We start from the raw sequence: 21,209 nt of genomic DNA on the forward strand, positions 1-21,209 counted from the left end.
TAAGATATTATAATGAAACATCCTATTATTGCAGATATTATTGCAGTGTTTGTAATATTTTATTGAACGATCATATTCTAAACATTAACAAATGAAATCATATTTTCGTAAAATTATCTATAAAATAATATTATTGTTTTTAAAATGATTCATGACGTATGTGTGATTCTGATCCATGATCTGCGATTGTGTTTTTCTGTGCTGCCCTCTTCTGTTGACAGAGAGCATTACACTCGGATGGGCGGATGTGGGATGAATGGGGTGGAGAGTGCGACTGTCTGCTGCTGACGTCCATTGCGAGCATCACCGCATCCAACATTTATCCCAACAGCCGACTCCACCTCTCCAAAACGGGGAAAAAACTCGCATTTATTAGGACTTTACTAAAATCAGACTCTGTATTTTGAATTCGTTGTATTGCTTGTCTGAAGCAATGGATTTATACGGGAAGGTAAGGGAGATTTACGCGTTAAATATATACATATTTTTTATTGGTCGAAATGGAAAGCCACGCAAATATAGTCATAAATCGATGTAGTTTATACAGATGTGTCGTTTGACAGTGATCATCATAAATAATACAACAGAGATCAGTCTGAGAGCGAGCGTGGAAAAACTTGGGCTTGTAAATAAATGAAAGCAACATCAAAGAAAAGCAGACGTAGATGCTGATCAAAAGATAATTGATTCACAAGAGCTCCTAATTTAAATATTCACGTGTGAGAATAGCTGCTGTTTATGTGAATTGTTGTCATTTAAAGCACATACGTCTAATGTATTTCTGCCTGTCTATTGTATACATACAATGTCGTGTTCTTTATAATGGATGTTTATTATCTCAAGACGTTTATTTTCTCCAAATGAAAGACATGGGCCTCTTAAAAAAAATGCTGAGGTAAAAGACATGCACTTCGTTTCAAAACCTAGTGTGCTGCCTACCTAGACAGCATGTTTGTATTATACGCACTGTATAACCGTGGACAGCTCCCGGTGCTGACTTTTTTACAAAGCCCTACTTGGCCCTTTAAATTAAATATAAAATGATATTATATACAAGGGGCATGTATTTACAATAAACATATAATCCTTTATCACATGATTGGTAGATCATTGTGTTAGCGGTTCAAAGGTTGTGGGTTCGATCCCAAGGGAACACATACTGATAAAATAAATGCATTGCAAGTTACTTTAAATAAAAAAATCTGTAAACTTTCTGCATTTATGCTCTTTGTGTTCTCAGATGGCTGCTACACAAGACAACAAACAGAAGGAAAACTCAGATCAAAACTTCGATTACATGTTCAAGTTGTTGATAATCGGGAACAGCAGTGTTGGAAAAACGTCTTTCCTCTTCCGCTACGCTGATGATACCTTCACTTCTGCCTTTGTCAGCACGGTGGGCATTGACTTTAAGGTTAAAACTGTCTACAAGAACGACAAAAGGATCAAGCTACAGATCTGGGTAATTATCCGCTTTACATACATGTCAGAATGAACATTACCGACTGCTTTTTCAACTAAGCATCAATGATTCATGGTTGGTAAAGCACTGAAGAGGTGGATAATCAGGCAGGGTACAATGTAAACATGACATTGGGTGATGATTAACACTGGCTTATGTATAGAGACATAAGCCATTATCGCCTTATCGAGACCTTTTAACTCACCATCAGCAAAACCGATCTGTTCTCCAGATTGTGGCACGTCGTGCTATTTCGGTCTTTCAGCCAGAGAGGTGCTACTTTTAGAGGTGACGAACCGCAGTCTCGACATCATTTCTTAGACTTTTGCACACTTTCATTTCACACGTTTGCTGTATCGACTCCATCTGTTCCAGACTAAAGCAACTTAATGGAAATTCAAAGTGAGCTAAATCGTCTTTCCACCAGATTCTCTGTAAACCCCATGATCTAGCTTGACAGGTGCATCTGTTCTGTGTTGAATTACAGACAGACAGACGTTAATGTTTTCATGCATTGCACCCTTTTTAATTACTTGATCACAATCACAAACAGATTCTGGTTTTCTCATTTGTAGGACACAGCGGGGCAGGAAAGGTACAGGACTATCACCACAGCCTATTACAGAGGAGCCATGGGCTTCATCCTTATGTATGACATCACTAATGAGGAGTCTTTTGCTGCTGTGCAGGACTGGTAAGAGAGATTTTAAAGTTTACATTGTGCATCATGACAGGTGGAGCTCCTAGCTTTCAACAGGAGCATTTATTAGCTTTCAGGATCGCCACCACATCATGTGGGTTTTTAGAGGCGGTCCCACATCTGCCTGATGGAAACAATGTTATCTGTCAGTCCTGCTGTCCATAAAACAAATCTAAACATTTAACGCAAGAGGAAATCTATTTAGTACAGGAGTTTCAAACTTTTTTGTCATCTAAATATTGCAATAATTGAATAGCACATTTGCATGTTTAACTTCAAAATATTTAATTTTTCATTCACTTTAAAGTTTTTATCAGCAGTATTTTACAAAGTTTTTATTATTATTACCTGTTATTGGACCTTCATCTGGTATTTTTTTATTAATAGATAAAACATATTTTTTCTGTTTTGCATGAGTTCTCAGTTTTCTGATATATTGTAGTGTCGTGTAATGGCCACATGACATACAGATTAAACTTATAACATGTATATCTTTGTTAGAAAGTGTTTTACTAAAGGAATAGTCCATTTTCTTAAAAGAAAAATCCAGATAATTTACTCACCACCATGTCATCCAAAATGTGGTCTTTCTTTGTTCAGTCCAGAAGAAATTATGTTTTTTGAGGAAAACATTGCAGGATTTTTCTCATTTTAATGGACTTTAATGGACACCAACACTTAACAATTAACTCAACACTTAACAGTTTTTTTCAACGGAGTTTCAGAGAACTATAAACGATCCCAAACGAGGCATAAGGGTCTTATCTAGGGAAACGATTGTCATTTTTGACAAGAAAAATAAAAAATATGCATTTTTAAAACAAAAGTTTGTCATAATTTCTTCTGGACTGAACAAAGAAAGACATCAACATTTTGGATGACACGGTGGTGAGTAAATTATCTGGATTTTTTTTTAAGAAAATGGACTATTCCTTTAAGATTTTTTATTTTATAAAAAAAAACGATTTATTTATATACATTTCATGATTTTATATTTGACTCACAAGCCCCCTGCAATGCCAGTTTGGTAAACCCTGATTTAAAGGCGGGGCGCTTGATCTCTGAAAGCCAACGTTGACATTTGAAATCAACTAAACATACACGCCCCTACCCAAATAGAATCTGGACCTACTTTTGATAGACCTGCCCCACACATACGCAACCCACGCAACAATGTTTCCAAAGTGTTTTAAAGGATTAGTCCATTTTCTTTAAAAAAAATCCATATAATTTACTCACCACCATGTCATCCAAAATGTTGATGTCTTTCTTTGTTCAGTCGAGAAGAAATTATGTTTTTTGAGGAAAACATTCCAGGATTATTCTCATTTTAATTGACTTTAATGGACCCCAACACTTAACAGTTTTAATGCAGTTTAAAATTGCAGTTTCAAAGGACTCTAAACGAGAGTCTTATCTAGTGAAACGATTGTCATTTTTGGCAAGAAAGATAAAAAATATGCACCTTTAAACCACAACTTTTCGTCTTCCTCCGATCCAGCGTGACCTCACGAAATACATCATCACATCAAGAGGTCACAGATGACGTATCGAAACTATGCCCCAGTGTTTACAAGTGTGGAGAAAGAGGACCGTTCCGACGTTGTTGTATGTCGAATGATACTAATTAATGTCTTTGTGTCAGTTTATTGTTTAAAATTGTTCGCAAATGTGCTTTTTATATAAGTAACACGTGACCTTTCGACGTCATTACACATTACGCTGGCTCGTCACACAGCCGAAGGAAGTAGAGAAGTTGTGGTTTAAAAGTGCATCTTTTTTATTTTTCTTGCCAAAAATGACAATTGTTTCGCTAGATAAGACACTTATGCCTCGTTTGGGATAGTTTAGAGTCCTTTAAAACTGCAATTTTAAACTGCATTTAAACTGTTAAGTGTTGGGGTCCATTAAAGTCCATTCAAATTAGAAAAATCCTCAAAAAACATAATTTCTTCTCGACTGAACAAAGAAAGACATCAACATTTTGGATGACATGGTGGTGAGTAAATTATCTGGATGTTTTTTTTTTAAGAAAATTGACTAATCCTTTAAGTTATGTGTGTCAAATTGGATTTGTCCATTGTAACAATCAAAAACTATTTAGTTGATTTCAAGTTTAAATGTGTATGATTTGATTTACTGTTTTGTAAAACATACATAATATAATATAATATAATATTATACATATAATAATATTATTAAACATATAATATTGTTCATTCTAATTGTAAACTATACTGCATGATTTAAAGGTCTAAATGAATTTGTAGGACTTACCTCTAAGGACAGATTACCCAAAATTGTTGTATATAAAGTACAACAATATGCTACAATTACATGCCCTTAACTGAAACAGAGTTACTATTAAATCTAGCATTTTATAAATTATCTTTCATCCCAGATTATGTAAGAATCAACTTGTTCTCATTGCTTCAGTATGACAGTGAAAGTCTGGCACATGTTGTACTGGGAGATGTATCAGTTGCATTTTGAGTGATAACAAGCATGTCGGCCGTCTTGTCTCATGTCAGGGCGACCCAGATTAAGACGTACTCTTGGGACAATGCACAGGTGATCCTTGCAGGAAACAAATGTGATATGGAGGAGGAGAGGATCATGTCTGTGGAAAGTGGAAGGTTATTAGCCGAACAACTAGGGTTTGAGTGAATATCTCTGGATGTCCGTGAAGATGAAATAAACTTGTTTGTATATTAGTAATAATTGTGACTTTTGACCACTAAACCAGTCATATAGGTCATTTTTTGAAATTGAGATTTTCATTGTATGGTTTGTTAGGTTAGGACAATATTTGGCCAAGATACAATTCTACTAGAAAATCTGAGGATGCAAAAAATAGAAATATTGAGAAAATCACCAAATTAAGTATTTGGTAACACATATTACTAATAATACATCAATTTTGAATATATTTACACTAGGAAATTTACTAAATATCATCATGATACATGATCTTTACTTAATATACTTATACATTTTGACTTAAAAAACCCGTACAATATATTTTTGGCTAATGCCACAAATATACCCGTTAGGGTGGTCCTTTTTTTTTACTTTTAAAAGTTCATGCTCTCACCCCACCAATATGTTTGAATAAATAAATACAAAAATTTGGCAATTTTTTTCAATATTAATGAATATTTAGAGGTTGCTCAAGACCTTTGAAGTTTAACACATTCACATATTATGTGATATTTGTGCTAGCATGTATAATTGTATAATAATATATACTTATGGCAGTAATGGACTTATTTGACCATGCTCCATGCAATTAAAACTCCTGTTTTAGTTGTGATATGTCTTTCAAAGCAAAAAAGCTTCAATGTGAATGGACAATATAGACTGAGACAATGGCTGAAGCAACACAAAGCAAGTCCGCTATATGGTTACTCAGATCAGAAGAGACTGAAATAACGAACAAAGTTACCCTCCAAGAAGCAAGTTTTATGTGTGTTGTGCATTTTTAAATGGTGGAGTTTTTGCAAAAATTGTGATTTCGGAAATATTCAAAGGCTTTGAGCAACCTCTAGAAATTGTAGGAACAATTCAAACTTTTGCACAGTGTGTTTTTATTGATATCCTAACACATTTAGGGGGCGTGAGAGTTGAACATTTAAAAAAAATAAAAAATGTACCCATTATAAGGACCACCCTAATACACGTGCTATACTTATGACTGGTTTTGTGGTCCAGGGTTCACAAGTCTAGTTGCTAACCGCAAATCTTTCCTTATCAAAAGGGTTTGAGTTTTTCGAGACGAGCGCAAAAGACAATATCAACGTCAAGCAGACATTCGAACGTTTGGTGGACATCATTTGTGACAAGATGTCCGATACACTCGAGGCTGACCCTTCCGTTACCACGGGAACGCCGACTACCAGACTGACCGACAACCCTACGCCCCCTCAACAGTCTGACTGTAGCTGCTAGTGTTTACTATCCAGGCTGTTTGCTTTTGTGGCTCGAGTGCCGTTGCCAAGCTTCTGTATTCTGAGGCAGAAAATACCGAACCCCAAATCTTTGACCTGGCTACAATTCCTGTTTTCCTGTGTTAAGACAGCTGACATACTGTAGCAAACTAGCAAAATTGTGCCAAAAAACAACAGCAAACTTTGTCTTTCCTTTACTGCTTTATATCAATATACTGCATAGTGTCAGGGGTTGCTGTGTTATATCATATTAAACCGCAATATATTTTAGCGAAGCAGAAATTTGTTGCATTTTAGGATTCACAATCATTCCCATGACTCTCAGGGGAATTAAAAAACATAGACAAATGTATAAATCCTATATACTTGTTTAACGTATGTGTAATGTATAGAGAGAATATTGTACTTGCATTTTACTGATAAGTTTGGTTGAAAATGTTTGAATGCGATTGTATGCACAAACAAAGTATGGACAAAATAAACGTGGCCTTGACATGGTCCTGAAGTCCCGATTCGTTCTTTACAAGGTATTCGATTTGGTCCTATTCAAATAGGGGTGGGCGGTATAAAGAGTTTTTGGTAATATATTAGTATTTTTCTCAGTGTGATAGGGAGTGAGATCATACCTTTTTTGTCGATATGATCTGATCTTATTGCAACAGAAGGTCTATTAAAACATATGCTGTTTTAAAGGGGACATTTCACAAGACTTTTCAAAGATGTGAAATAAATCTTTGGTGTCCCCAGAGTACATATGTGAAGTCTTAGCCCAAAATATCTATAGATAATTTATTATAACTTATTAAAATTGCCACTTAGTAGATGTGAGCAGAAATGGGCCGCTTTTAGGTGTGTCCTTTAAAATGCAAATGAGTTGATCTCTGCACTAAATGGCAGTGCTGTGGGTGGATAGTGCAGATTAAGGGGCAGTATTATCCATTTCTGACATCATAAGGGGAGACAAATTTCAATTACCTATTTTTCACATGCTTGCAGAGAATGATTTACCAAAAGTAAGTTACTGGGTTGATCTTTTTCACATTTTCTAGGTTGATACAAACACTGGAGACCCAATTATAGCAACTTAAACATGAAAAAAGTCAGATTTTCATGATATGTCCCCTTTAATAAAGATGTTTGTGACATCTTGCATGAGGCTTTGACTTGCATATAAATGTTTATTAAACTTTATAGAAAATACACACTGCAAAAAAATGATTTTCAAGAAAAAAATGTCTTTTTCTTGATGAGTAAAATGACCCAAGAAAATAGGTCGTTTTTAGACAAAAAATATCAAATTTAAATGATTTTGTGCATAAAAAAGCAAAAAAAATCTGCCAATGGTGTAAGCAAAAAATCTTGAACATTTTTCTTACACTGCAAAAAATGATTTTCAAGAAAAAAAATTATTTGTATTTTTGTCTTGTTTTCAGTAAAAATATCAAAAAATTCTTAAATTAAGATGCTTTTTCTTGATGAGCAAAATGACCCAAAAAATAGGTAGTTTTTAGACAAAAAATATAAAATTTAAATGATTTTGTGCATAAAACAAGCTAAAAAATCTGCCAATGGGGTAAGCAAAAAAATCTTGAACATTTTTCTTACACTGCAAAAAATGATTTTCAAGAAAAAAATCTTAGTATTTTTGTCTTGTTTTCAGCAAAAATATCTCAAAATTCTTAAGATGCTTTTTCTTGATGAGCAAAACGACCCAAAAATATCAAATTTAAGTTATTTTGTGCATAAAACAAGTAAAAAAATCTGCTAATGGGGTAAGCAAAATTTTCTGGAATTTTTCTTGAATTTAGTGTTTAAAAAAAATTCAAGATTTTTGCTTACCTCATTGCCAGATTTGTTTGCTTGTTTTATGCACAAAATCACTTAAATTCGACATTTTTGGTCTAAAAACCAGACCCATTTTCTTGGGTCGTTTTGCTCATCAAGAAAAAGCATCTTAAGAATTTTTAGATATTTTGCTGAGAGCAAGACAAAAATACTAAGAATTTTCTTTCTTGAAAATAATTTTTAGCAGTGCAGAGATATTTATGGTATACTGCGGGAGAAAAAGGTATATGAATTTTGGTCAGTATCACCCAGCACTTACATTCAATTCAATTCATTACAATAAAATTGATAGAGGTAATTTTCAAATAAAACAAGAGTCATAATCATAGAGTCAACCCATGCTTTTATTTTGGTGCATATAAAAACATTTTTATTGGATTTTACCAGTTTTCGTACGTAAATTTTATCTCTACAGTTCTATCCAATAGACTGCAATAAACAATGAGCCCGATAAACAACTACACCATCTTGTGAAACCTCCAGACAATTAGTCATTCAAGTCGCACAACAGAAAAATAGTTATCGCTAAATATCTTTTTTCAAATCTGTTTGTGTATTTCTCTTGTGATTGAAAAAGATAACAAAAAAGGACACACTGATTTCATCCATTTCGGGCGAGAATCTACAGTATACGTGTCAAAATGAGTCCAAACTTGAAGATTTGGGTTTTGGTGAAGATGTTCCCTCTTAAAATCTAGACATCATAGTGCCGTTATTCCCCAAAACACAAATGTTTTTCATTCGTTCATATTGCGTGAACACTGGAGATAATCCAGAATGCCTGTTATGTTTCAGTCAAATAAACGCAGCATGGACGGAAATATGATGGAGGTGTTTACAGCTGGCCTTAAACCCACCGCGCCGCGGCCCGCTTTACCCTGTCTGATGAGGTCTGACACTTTTGTCTATAAAACAGGTTTCGTTTCGTTTTATCCCACATATACAGGAGGAACACGACAAACATCAACTGTAGGTCAATATTTTCAACCAGCAGTTACTTTAGTGCAGCAAGAGGTTAAAAACTAAAGATCTATCTGTAAGGCACAACCCTCAGGCCACTGAACCACTTTCTTTAAAAAAGAAATAAAAAAAATAATGACTATATAGTTTGGCTTTCCCCCTTCTCTACGCAATCTCTCTAGAGACACATAACAATGGGATTATTATTATATACTAAGAATAACAAACATTCTCTCAGCAAGAGTTTCATAATACAACACCATCACCAAAAGGGATGATATAATCATTTACAACAACATGGTAAGAGCAACAATATGTACTGTACAGCACAATAAATATGTGTGTGTATGTAAACAGACAGAAATGAGAAACAACGTAGTGATGAGACAATTTAAAAAAAACCTAAACAAAGCTATTAAATAAAGTATGGGCGCAGTTTTAAAAGGCTTCGGTATCATACAGACTTTTATACATTTGATTCATATTTACTGCATATGTATAAATAAAATAATATATATATGTGATCCTGTCTGTGAAATCCAGGTTAAAGATGATCTTATGACCTCACTTTTCAATATTAAAGATATCAAGGATATAATTTCACATTATGTTTCATGTTAAAAAAGTCAATCTTTAGCTTGGTTTTCACGGGCAGGGTCACATATTCAGGAGACCGGACTCATAAGCCTGCATTGCTGATGCTACGGTTTGATTCAAACGCTTTAATATGCTACAAGCACATCAAAGAGCATTAATAAATAATGCTAGCAGGAAAATGATAGAAAATGAGGATACTTGTACAGTAGGACACTTGGCAAACATAAGTACAGCAGCAATCAAGTCATTATGAATGGAAATGTTTGGCAAAGTAAAAAAAACATACAAATAAATATATAAATACAGTCCACACTCACAGTGAGGCTTTGTTGTGTGATCGTGAAAACAGAAAAACCTCCAGCGTTTATGTCAGTTGAGGCTGCAGACATATGGAATCGAACATAGATGTGAACAATAAGAGTAAGGAAGCCTAAAGAAACAGCCAGAATATAAATAAAAACAGAATAATAATAATACTTCAAATATTACCAACAGAATTATAATTTGTTTTATAATATTATTATGTAACACCCAAGATTCATTTTAACCCACTGCAGGAGTGTATTTGCACATTTTTGGTAGTCAACAAACATTTAAGTTGTTCTTGATGGAAAAATATGTTTTAAAGGAGCAGTGTGTAGATTTTAGCGGCAGCTAGTGGTGAGATTGAGAATTGCAACACAAACAGCTCAGTCCAGCGCTCAACCCCTTCCTTTTTTAAAACACACACTGCAAAAAATGATTTTCAAGAAACAATTTTCTTTGTATTTTTGTCTTGTTTTCAGCAAAAAATATCTAAAAATTCTTAAATTAAGATGCTTTTTAAGTCGTCTAGTTTTTATACCAAAAATATCAAATTCAAGTGATATTGTGCATAAAACAAGCAAAAAATTTGCCAATGGGGTAAGCTTTTCTTGATTTTTTCTTGAATTTAGTGTTTACGAAAAAAGTTTAAGATTTTTTGCTTCCCCATTGGCAGATTTTTTTGCTTGTTTTATGCACAAAATCACTTGATGTCGTTTTGCTCATCAAGAAAAAGCATCTTAATTTAAGAATTTTTCGATATTTTTACTAAAACAAGACAAAAATACCAAGAATGTTTTTTCTTGAAAATCATTTTTTGCAGTGTAGAGAAGCTGCGGTCGCTTACACAGGACAAATAAGTCATTGTCTGAGACAACATAGTGACGAAAGGTCTATATACACCACTGAAAATATAGACTGAAAAAATTACTTTCTTACTTATACTGCAAAAATGATTTTCAAGAAAAAAAATTCTTAGTATTTTTGTCTTGTTTTCAATAAAAATATCTAAAAGTTCTTAAATTATGATGAGCAAAAAGACCTAAGAAAACAAGTCTAGTTTTCAGACCAAAAACACACAATTTAAGTGAATTTGTGCTTAAAACAAGCAGAAATATCTGCCAATGGGGTGAGAAAAAACTCTTAAAATAAGTTTTCTTTTTTCTTAAACACTTAATTCAAGAAAAATTTAATAAGATAATTTTGCTTGTTTTAAGCACAAATTAACTTAAAGCAACACTAAAGACTTTTTGCTCTTTGCTCCCCCTACAGGTTAGAAGCGTAATTGTCCATTACCACTGTTGTAAATACTGCAGCATAGCTGGCTCTGATTGGATTGTAGGTCTGCCGTAAAGCAAGTTTTTGTAGTTTTCACTCGAACTACAGGACCACTACCCGATGGTTGGAAACTTCTTTAGTGCGGTTTTGGCCGATAGAGGGCTGCAAAGCGAATGTGAAAGTGCCATTCACCCTGTTTTGAGTGGATGAACCACTGAAACTTTTTTGAAAACGTTATTTTAAGGTAAAAAAAAACTCTTTGGTGTTGCTTTAAATTCTTAGGTAATTTTGCTCATCAAAAAAATACATCTTGATTTTTTTTTAAATTAGATATTTCTACTGACCAAGACCAAAATACTAAGTAAGAAAGTCATTTTTTGCAGTGTAGTTATGTATTTTATATTGCATTTCTGTCAATATATCCTCCTAAAATGTACACAACGCACCTTTAAGGTTAAAATGTGTCTTTAAACACATATAACCATGTTTAAATGAACTATATGAAATCTACAGTAGATGGTTTTTGGAATGGATAAAAAAAGCAAGATTAAAGATCCATAATCTCAAAATTACTGCAAACATGATCAAATTAAATTCGTTTTTGACATGAGTTTTTACTTTTCACTTTGGTAAAATGTCCGTTGTAAATAATGCGCTAAAAACAGACAAACAAAATCCAGGTAAATAACACATTCAAGGCATCAAGGAAGACGTGAGGTTCAAAGCATGTAGTAATCTCTACCAAAATGTTTGTCTGCTGAAATGCTTTGAATGATCTCCTTCGTTCAGACAGATTGAAGTAGTGTCTTGTTGGCGAAAAATCAGTAAAAAGCACACAACTGAAATACTGATTCAGTAAAAAAAAAAACAGTACCTTACAAACAAGCTTTTTCAACCTTTCATTTATCTTGTTAGTATGAGTGAAAGGTGGAAGTGGAAAAGATATTCCTGAGTGCAAAAATTGTTAAAACTTCAAAAGAAATAATAAAGGAGTGAGCACTGTAAAATAAAACCAGGTTCAAAAGGCGAACATTAAAAAGCACTTCAAAACAACGACGTATGCAAAATAGACAATGGAAAAACCTAATGTCTTAACCATACATGTTTCTCATCTCTAATATAAAAAAGTTCAGGTGCTGTGTCATACTGTGTTATGTGTTGGCAGTGTCCTCTTCCTCATCATCCTCCTCCTCTTCTTCCTCCTCTAAAACACAAGGTTCTGATATTTCCCTTTCCTCGTCCTGTTCCTCCTCTTCCTCCTCCTCCTCCTCTTCCTGTCCATCTCCCACCTGCTCATCCAGTGGGATCTCTGTACATTCAGAGTCCTGTGTGCAAAGGGTTTTGGAGTCACTACAGCTGTTTTCCTCCTCCTCCTCTTCTTCATCCTCCTCCTCCTCATCATCAGGAGGGGATCCGCTGTCCTTCTCCGTGTCTGATTCTCCGTCCTCCTCTAGAGTCAATTCAAACTGGAACTTTTCCTGACCGGTGGCACGTCGGCCGTCGCTGTTGGTGTCCAGCGCTGGAGAGGGGCTTTGGGGAATGGTGCTCTGGTACCACTCCCTGTTATCTTCCAGCGTGTCCAGGATATCTTGGGCGTCTGGGTGTACCAGGTCTGCCCATGTTTCCCACAACGGGTGCACAATGTAATCAATAAAGCCCACCTAAAGAGAAATTGTAATTAGTTTCTTGAAATGGCATAAGTGGTGAAATATCTGTATTCCAGTCTGTCTTACCTGGGACTTCTCGACCGATGCATTGTGCTTGTCACACATGGGGCTGATCTCCATACCACGCTCCCTCTCTCTGTCCCCTTGACTAAAGAACTCCTCCATGATTCGGTCCGTCCACTGTCTGTACACCTGAAGGGGCTTGGTGGGGTTGCTGAGGTCTGCACAGTGCACCATGTTTTGCAAGACCTGAGATTCAAAAACTCACAATTAGACGCTCATTTATATTTAGATTCATGTGCATATTTACATTTTGATAAACATTTTTATATATATATATAAAAAATAACTAAAGAGTTTCAATATTTTTCCTATTTAAAACTTGACTCTTCTGTAGTTACATCGTGTACTAAGGCTGAAGGAAAATTAAAAGTTGCCATTTTCTAGGCCGATATGGCTAGGAACTATACTCTCATTCGCCGTAATAATCAAGAACTTTGCTGCTGTAACATGGCTGCAGCAGGCGCAATGATATTACGCAGCGCCCGAAAATGGTCCCCTGGTATTGAAGGTAACCAAGGGGGCTATTTTCGGGCGCTGCGTAATATCATTGCACCTGCTGCAGCCACGGTACGGCAGTCCTTGATTATTACGCCGGAATGAGAGTATAGTTCCTAGACATATCGGCCTAGAAAATCACAACAGGGCTCCCACACCTTAGTTAACTTCAAATTCACGGACCTTTAAAGGACTTTCCAGGTCCAATACCCTCAAATTCAAGGACTAAATGTAGGGACACATTTCAAGTGAGAGCAAGGTTACATCGTGTTACCTTTTAAGATACATTGTTACAGTTCCCTTTCGAGGGAACTCGCCCTGCGTCAGTGCTGTGACACTTTGGGGACGCCTTCAGGGGTAAGTGCGTCTGAATGTGTATATCAAATTCAACCAATGGTGAGACTTAACGACAATAGTAATAATATTTTCAAAAACTTCACAGGGCCTTGAATTATTTCCCCCAGATTCACAAACTTTCAAGGATTTCATTGACTTGTGGGAACCCTGTCACAACTTTTATTACAACAATTTTACATCGGTCTTAGTACACGATGTAACTACAGAAGAGCCGAGGTCTCAAATAGGAAAAACATCGAAACTCATTGGTAATGTTTGAGCACGATGCTAATGGTCTAATCAGATTCAATGGATTGTGCTAAGCTATGCTAAAAGTGGTACCGCCAGACCCGGAGATCAGCTGAATGGATTTCAAAACAGTAAAAATACATTTTTAACTCTAGGGGATCTGGAAAATGAGTATATTTTCAAAAAAAAAGTGGAGTGTCCCTTTAAAAGATTCATAAATGACTAACCTGTATTCGGTCTGAGTAGTTGTCCAGTAATAGTACCCCTGAACTGGTCACCTTTTTGGTCTCCACCATGGTTTTCAAATCCGCCAACAAATTCATGTGTTTAGACATATCTGTGGCCAGAACCTGAAGAGAGAGTCCTTATAATCCCAATTTCCTTATAACACTAATTTTATACTATGTTAAAAGGAAAGTTTAGTGTACCATTCACATTAACAATAGTATAGGATGATAAATTCTAGGTCAAAAAAGATGGCCAATGAAACACTTACAATGTCTATGACCATCTTGCGGAGAGACTGTCTCTGTTTCTTGGTGAGGTTTTGGAAGATGTCACAGTTCTCTTCCTGCAGCAGTTTGAAACCTACAGCCAGGTGATGATTCTCCAACACAGACGAGTCATTATACATGAGAGCCAGCTCAGAGTCTGAGAAGAGAAAGCGAGAAGGTGAAGAAAGAGAAAAGAGGTGGAAGAATTATTTATATACTTGTTATCTTTCTTTCATCAGATCAAAAATGATTTTTGGCCGTTTTTATACTTTTATTAAGAAGGATGAGGAAATACTGCGTTCCAAGTGCTAGTCCACAGTGGGGCACTCTTATTTTTATTTATATGTGACCATGGACTACAAAACCAGTCATAATGGTACATTGTTAACAAATGTATAGATCACATGAAAGCTGAATAAATAAGATTTCCAATGATGTATGGTTTGTTAGGATTTGGCGGTAGGAAATGTACAACATATTTTTATATAACAAGATCTTTACCTTAATATCCTAATAATTTTTTAATATCAGGGTCACATATATTGGTTGTTTTCTCAATTTTAACTAAAATAATGCTAATAGCATAAAGAAAATTAATTGGGTATTTGATTTCCCAACAAAAGGTACAATCCAGTACCAACAACATAAAACTCATTAATATGACTCGTGCACTATATTTCTAAAGCTATACAATAGCTTGGTATGAAAGACACACTAAAGTCTTTTTTATTGATAATCTTTGCCTCTACTGAAGCTCACGTAATTGACAACAAAACCCATTGATTGTTCATTGTGGATGATTGTGCACGTCCTTCTGAAAACAACATACAAGGATGTGATGACATGAAGCTAAGTGAATATCCCAATAATGGGTACTGTTTCTTTAAGAAGTCCAGAGTACTGTACATTAGGGACTCATTCAGACAAAGTCTGAAGACCTCATGACAGTAACATAAGGCTCTCGTCTGAGCTTGTGACAAGCACCGGTGGTCTTTCAACCCCTCTACATTAGTCAAGATTGACCAATACTGTGAGTGGGACACGTGAGCACTGGCTGGGAATCACATGCATGCGCAGATCCCATCACGTGCATCACGAAACCGTCCGATTGAACGGTGCGACACGTGATAGCGGCTTAAACACGTAATGATTTTTTTTTAGACCACAACGTTTGAACTAAAAGTGAGCGACATCAAAAACTGGACATCGCAAAGAGGCAGATAATGTCTTGTGTCTTTACAAATAGACTTTTATAAGCAAGCATATATGCTATAATAATGTTTATGTACTAAGCAGTCATGCTATAAAAAGTGTTAAATATGTGACTCTGTCCAAGTCTTATAATCTAATTATGAGATTCAAAGTTTGATTTCATCCATAAATTTCACATTGATTTCAATCTTAGTTGTTGAAGTTTGTTATATTAAGTTATAGTTTTACTAGGGCTGTCAAAAGATTAATTGCAATTAATCGCATACAAAATAAAAGTTTTTGCATAATTTTTGTGTGTGCACTGTGTATAATTATTTTATATATATAAATACACACACATTAATGTTTGTATTTAACCATCAAACGGTCCTTGGGGTCTATATGATCCTAAACGACATTTCATTAGTTAAAAAAGTTCCTGAAGTTTGTGATCTATATATATAATCTATATTTACATAACTGGGCTTGATTCAGGTGTTCTAAAGGTATGTAACATTTTTTTATTAATCTGTCCCTTGGGGTCAATATGACCCCAATTGAAAATGAATGGGAAATGCAAACATTTTTTTTCCATTTCTCAAAAAATAAATATCAATAAATCCAGCATAAATCTAAAAAATTTGACACAGAAATGAAGGCCTGGTACTTGTGCACAAATGCAATGCAGAAAACACATGCTTACACAAACAAACACATACACACACACACACACACACACACACACACACACACACACAGAGAGCATTTGTATGAAATTTGGCAAATAAAATCAGTCACAAGTGCAGAAAATGTGTGACCTAATGCATGCGCATGTACACTCACAAACACACACACGCACACACACAAAGATACACACACACACACACACATACAGACAGACACACACACACTTCAACATTTCAAAATGCATCAAAAACTACAAAAAATACTGTTTGAAATAATATTTATTTGTAATATCCTTTCTTATGTTTAAATAAACATAAATTGACAAAATGTATCACTAAAGTAGTGATGTGAGCAGTTGCCCATATCCAGTAAAATGAATGGGTCTCAATGAGCGTCTGCTGGTCGAAATTATTTAATTCCTAAACTGTAATTCTTTTATGTTTTATTTTTCTTAAAACAGATGGCTGAATTCAACACCTAACACCTATATCTAAAAACAATTTAGATCAAATTTAGACAATAATTTATGTGAATTTTCAAAAAAAATTGATATTTTTTAGGCAAGCTAATGGTGTAGTTGAGGAATTTAGTGGTAAACAGGTACAAAATTACTTCAAATCTCTCAAAACACAGCTTTATTGTATCGATGAGAAGTAAAAAAAAAAAAAAAAAAATATATATATATATATATATATATATATATATATATATTATATATACATATATATACATATATTATTTGTATTATTGAAAATGTATATTTTTCTTACAATTATGCTTTCAATTTTGGGGTCATATAGACTCCAAGGGCCAGTAGTGTAAACTGAAAACGAGGAGCGTTTGAGGGTTAAGAAACTTTTACATGTATATTTATATATATTTTGATATATTTTATATTATAAATATAAATGAAAAATAAACCTAAATAAAATTTTCTTAAATTCATACATGTATGTGTGTATTTATATATACATAATAAATAAATATATATATATACATACATACAGTACACACACATATATTATGCAAACACAAACTTTTATTTAGTTTGTAATAAATCGCAGTTAATCTTTTGACAGCCCTAATTTTTACAGGATATTATATATATATATACATACATACAGTACACATACATATATTATGCAAACACAAACTTTTATTTAGTTTGTAATAAATCCCAGTTAATCTTTTGACAGCCCTAATTTTTACAGAATATTCTTTACATTATGTAAGATGATTTTATGTTAAAAAACAATTTAAAAAAATGACGTTAGCTGTTCTTATAAAGTTCTTATAATACATGTAAGAGAGAACTGGATTAAACTTACTAGTGTTAATGAGAAACTGGTTGGAGACACCAGGGTGATCAACGTCGTGGATCGCACTGGCAAATATGGCAGCGAGAATCTCCAGATCTGTAAACACAGCCTGAAAACGATAAAAAGGACACATATCCATGTAAAAAAAATCATACATAAACTGACTCACATCAATGATTAAAAACATCCACTCGGAGCTGGGACAATATCGTACCTCAAGGGCAGGGGTTGATAGCAGAACGTGAGTGGACTGCGTGACATCAGCAGCGTGAATGTTGTTGTGATAGGCAACGTCAATGTGGTAATGGTCCTCTAAAGTCATCAGATAGGTGATAAAGGTATCAAGGGGAATTTTAAATGTCTTTAGCAAGTCTCTCTCCTACGGGGAAGACAGCACACACATTGTTTGTGTCCTTAGATGTACTGAGAAATACTAATGAATACTGTATAAAAAGGCTGCGAAAAGGGAAAAATGTCAAGGTACCTGGAATATCGTGTGCATCATAACTGTTAAAGGTCTGTTCCCAGAGAATTCCGAGATTTTGAAGACATTAAGGCCCCATTTATTTACATCTTCAAGCTCCTATAATAACACAAGATAAACATTTGTTAGACATGTTGTTTTCTTTCATTTTAATTGTTGGCTTTAAATTGTGAATTCAGCAGGACACCTTGGCCAGCTCGTCCTCCGTTTCCGTTTTGACCCCGAATCGGGGAATGTTCGAGTTGGTGAGGCTGGAACTGTGCGTTAGCTTTTTAACGCCGCTAATCTGCGACATCGGCCTTTTCTTCTTCTCCTTGTCTTTTTGGGACTGGGGTGATGGCATCTCCACCTCGTGCTGCTTGTCTACCGATACACAGAAAGAGTCCAGAGAAAGTTCTAGAAATCAGAGTCGGTCATCTGCAAAAGCACAGCATGTGCGGTTTCTGACACTGATTTGTAGTCTTGTAAATCAGTGGTGGGCTACGGTCAAGTAATGATCTTATTGTGGCACGATTATTCAGCCACACGACCTACTGATGCGCTTTTGTAGATAATCAGCACTTCATTTGTCCTGGTTTTGTGAAATTGACACATTTAACCCCCACCCCAGCTTGTGAAATACTATCATTTACTTGCGTTGATATTCTGTTATGTTGGGTGGGAGACTCACCTAAGAATGTACTAGAGATGAACTCAGACACCTGGTTACCAGACCGGCTCATCTCTGAGAGGTGAGTCAATTCTCTGTTCAACATCCTTTTGAACTGTAGAGAGAAAGAAAGAAAAACAAACGTGAGGATTAAAAACAAAAATGCAGCTGTTTGGACCTAATGTGGATAAAATATTGGCTTATTGTTAACTAAATATTAAGCCGTTCGTTTTTCGCTTTTCGTATTTACACTGCAAATATATTCCACTCGAAAAAAAATCTTATGTGGAGGTATAAATAAAACCACCTTTAAAATTCAACAAGATACCATTTTTTATTTATTGGTAATAGCTTTTACTTGTCTCCGTGCTATCTGTTATGCCTTCATTTCAAGGCTGAATACTTCAGACAACCCAGTACACGTGAATGCTCTCACACTGTTAAAAATGTCAGGTCAAAATGACCTGCTGGGTCAGACCAGATGGACACAACATAAAAGGGATCCATTCTCTAATTTCTGATGAGATTTGCAGGCACGAATTACAAAATCGCTGCATGTTCAAAAATAAATGCGCACACAAACACGAGCTCGGCGACAGCGTGAGACTCTTTTGGGTTAAAACAAAGGCAGATTTATACGCCCTAAGCACAACAAGACAAGCTAAGATTATTGATGACAGAGAATAATCTCATTAAATTGATTTGTTAAACTAATTGTGGTCGGGCTGATGAAAATGAGGCACTTGTGCCTCGATCCAGTCATGTACATGATGCATTAAAATGTATTGCATGAATATAAACACATAAAAATGCTATACTTAAAAAAATAAATTTAGCTAAATCTACTACACAATAATAAATCCAAGCAGCTCATCCAATATAAGAATACAGTCACTCACGTGTCAAAAACTCACCTTTATATATCCCCAAGAAACTGACAGCAAATAATTTGCCTCAGGCATTTTGAACAAGTAACTTCAGATAGCTGATGAGATTAAAAAAAAAACACCGGCTGATAGAGAAGACCTATATGGACTGCTCAGCGCAAAAGGTCTACAAGCTCCATTTTTTATCAACCTCGACTAATACCATCATTCTACGCTGCGCAGCATCCGAAAAGTCCAGAAATTCCATGGCATTCCGTGTGATGGACAACTGCATTGTTAGGAAACCTGGCAGTGTGAAGACTCCACGAACCACACAGAACGAAATTATTCCCAGTTAAGAGCTGCGTTTCGCACGATTATTCAGGTGAGAGTCCTTCTTGAGAAGAGCTCTGCCAATACTGTGCCTTTTCCGAATCAGAATGAGCTCATTGCGTCGTCTGATTGGTCGAGCCGAGCTTGCATGCAAACCCTCTGGGATTGTTTTGTTCCCTCAGACCCCTCCCACCCCACCCTCTGGATCTCGGCTGGATGCTGTGTTCCTTCAAAGAGCTCTGTAATGGAGCAGACACCTCACCCAAAAGAACACAGTCATTATGTGTTGTTTGTATTAATGCATGTTCACGTCATGTTCGTGTGTATGTGTGTGCGTAAAAAGGAGTATGTGTGTGCGTAAGGAGGGGTGAGGTAATCTTCGCAACATGACGTGATTTTTGGAAGTGGAAATTGTGTCAACCAGACGTATAAAATATTCAGTCCGTTCACATAAATCCACAGAGGGGAGTCGATGGAGACAATATGTGATGTGAGCGAATGACGCGGTGGGGGATTTGTCCCGGTAAATTGTTAATGACACTTTCAATAAAAGCATAAACAATGTTGGTTTATACTCGTACGGCTTAAGTTGTAACTGAAGCAAAAATGCATCTTTTCCTTGTTGGACATAAAAAAATGCCTAAAACCCCATAAAACAATTTGCATATATATATATATATACATATACACATATATATATACATATATAGACCTTAATATATGTGTCTATACAGAAAACCTGCCCTATCCTTCTTAAAAGCTATGACAACTAGCCCAAGTCTTCTCTATTTGGGCTGCATTATATGCCCAAAAATAAAGTAGCTGTGCAAACCATTTCCAGTGACCTACTATCCCCAAGCAATGCTGTACCCTGAGAGCTAGTTACCAAAAATATACTTGCAGCCCAGGTACACTTTGGGAAACATGTCACCGAGACATCATTTCAAAACCTTTATCTTTAAATGTAACCAGACAGAGACGGCCACAGAAAGCTACACAGCGGTGCACAAACAGCTGCAACGGTGTAGCTGACAGGACGTGGTGAGGGATTATTTCACACGTTTGGTCCCTATGTGCCACCAGTGGGATGCTGAGTAATTTGCAGCTTTACTGGAGCAGATGAGCTGACGGTAATAGGCTGCTGCACGACGGAGGGGCCTGTGTTTCTATTGTTGGAACATCTAGAGGGTGTTAAAACGCACCTCGGAGCAAAAATGGGACAACATCACACAATCTGTAGCTGTGATTTCTTGAAAATGTCTTTTCTGGAAACTACGTAATGAC

General features: G+C 35.5%; 2 protein-coding genes across 8 annotated transcripts in view; one reads left to right on the top strand and one right to left on the bottom strand.

Annotated features, from left to right (window-relative positions):
- The first annotated feature begins 242 nt into the window (after nucleotides 1–242).
- Nucleotides 243–6,607, top strand: rab3c (RAB3C, member RAS oncogene family). Its single transcript, XM_073868011.1, has 5 exons — nucleotides 243–451; nucleotides 1,241–1,462; nucleotides 2,038–2,156; nucleotides 4,694–4,816; nucleotides 5,918–6,607. The coding sequence occupies exons 1-5, from the start codon at nucleotides 434–436 to the stop codon at nucleotides 6,108–6,110; spliced, it is 675 nt and encodes a 224-aa protein (XP_073724112.1). The 5' UTR covers nucleotides 243–433; the 3' UTR covers nucleotides 6,111–6,607.
- A 5,092-nt stretch (nucleotides 6,608–11,699) lies between these two features.
- Nucleotides 11,700–21,209, bottom strand: part of pde4d (phosphodiesterase 4D, cAMP-specific) — a 159,455-nt gene continuing 149,945 nt past the window's right edge. For 6 of the 7 annotated variants that reach the window (XM_055167630.2, XM_073868012.1, XM_055167629.2 and 3 more), the window contains 9 exons: nucleotides 18,748–18,841; nucleotides 18,265–18,440; nucleotides 18,078–18,176; nucleotides 17,808–17,972; nucleotides 17,603–17,702; nucleotides 14,399–14,553; nucleotides 14,130–14,252; nucleotides 12,826–13,008; nucleotides 11,700–12,753 (listed from right to left, as the gene is read on the bottom strand). In XM_055167630.2, the coding sequence (XP_055023605.2) occupies nucleotides 12,244–12,753; nucleotides 12,826–13,008; nucleotides 14,130–14,252; nucleotides 14,399–14,553; nucleotides 17,603–17,702; nucleotides 17,808–17,972; nucleotides 18,078–18,176; nucleotides 18,265–18,440; nucleotides 18,748–18,841 (1,605 nt within the window). In that variant the 3' untranslated portion in view covers nucleotides 11,700–12,243. Of the gene's footprint in view, nucleotides 12,754–12,825; nucleotides 13,009–14,129; nucleotides 14,253–14,398; nucleotides 14,554–17,602; nucleotides 17,703–17,807; nucleotides 17,973–18,077; nucleotides 18,177–18,264; nucleotides 18,441–18,747; nucleotides 18,842–19,640; nucleotides 20,088–21,209 lie in introns of those variants that run through there. The other variant, XM_055167634.2, reaches the window with a different exon arrangement.

This window comes from Misgurnus anguillicaudatus, chromosome 5, assembly GCF_027580225.2.
Source record: "Misgurnus anguillicaudatus chromosome 5, ASM2758022v2, whole genome shotgun sequence".
Classification (NCBI taxonomy): Eukaryota; Metazoa; Chordata; class Actinopteri; order Cypriniformes; family Cobitidae; genus Misgurnus; species Misgurnus anguillicaudatus.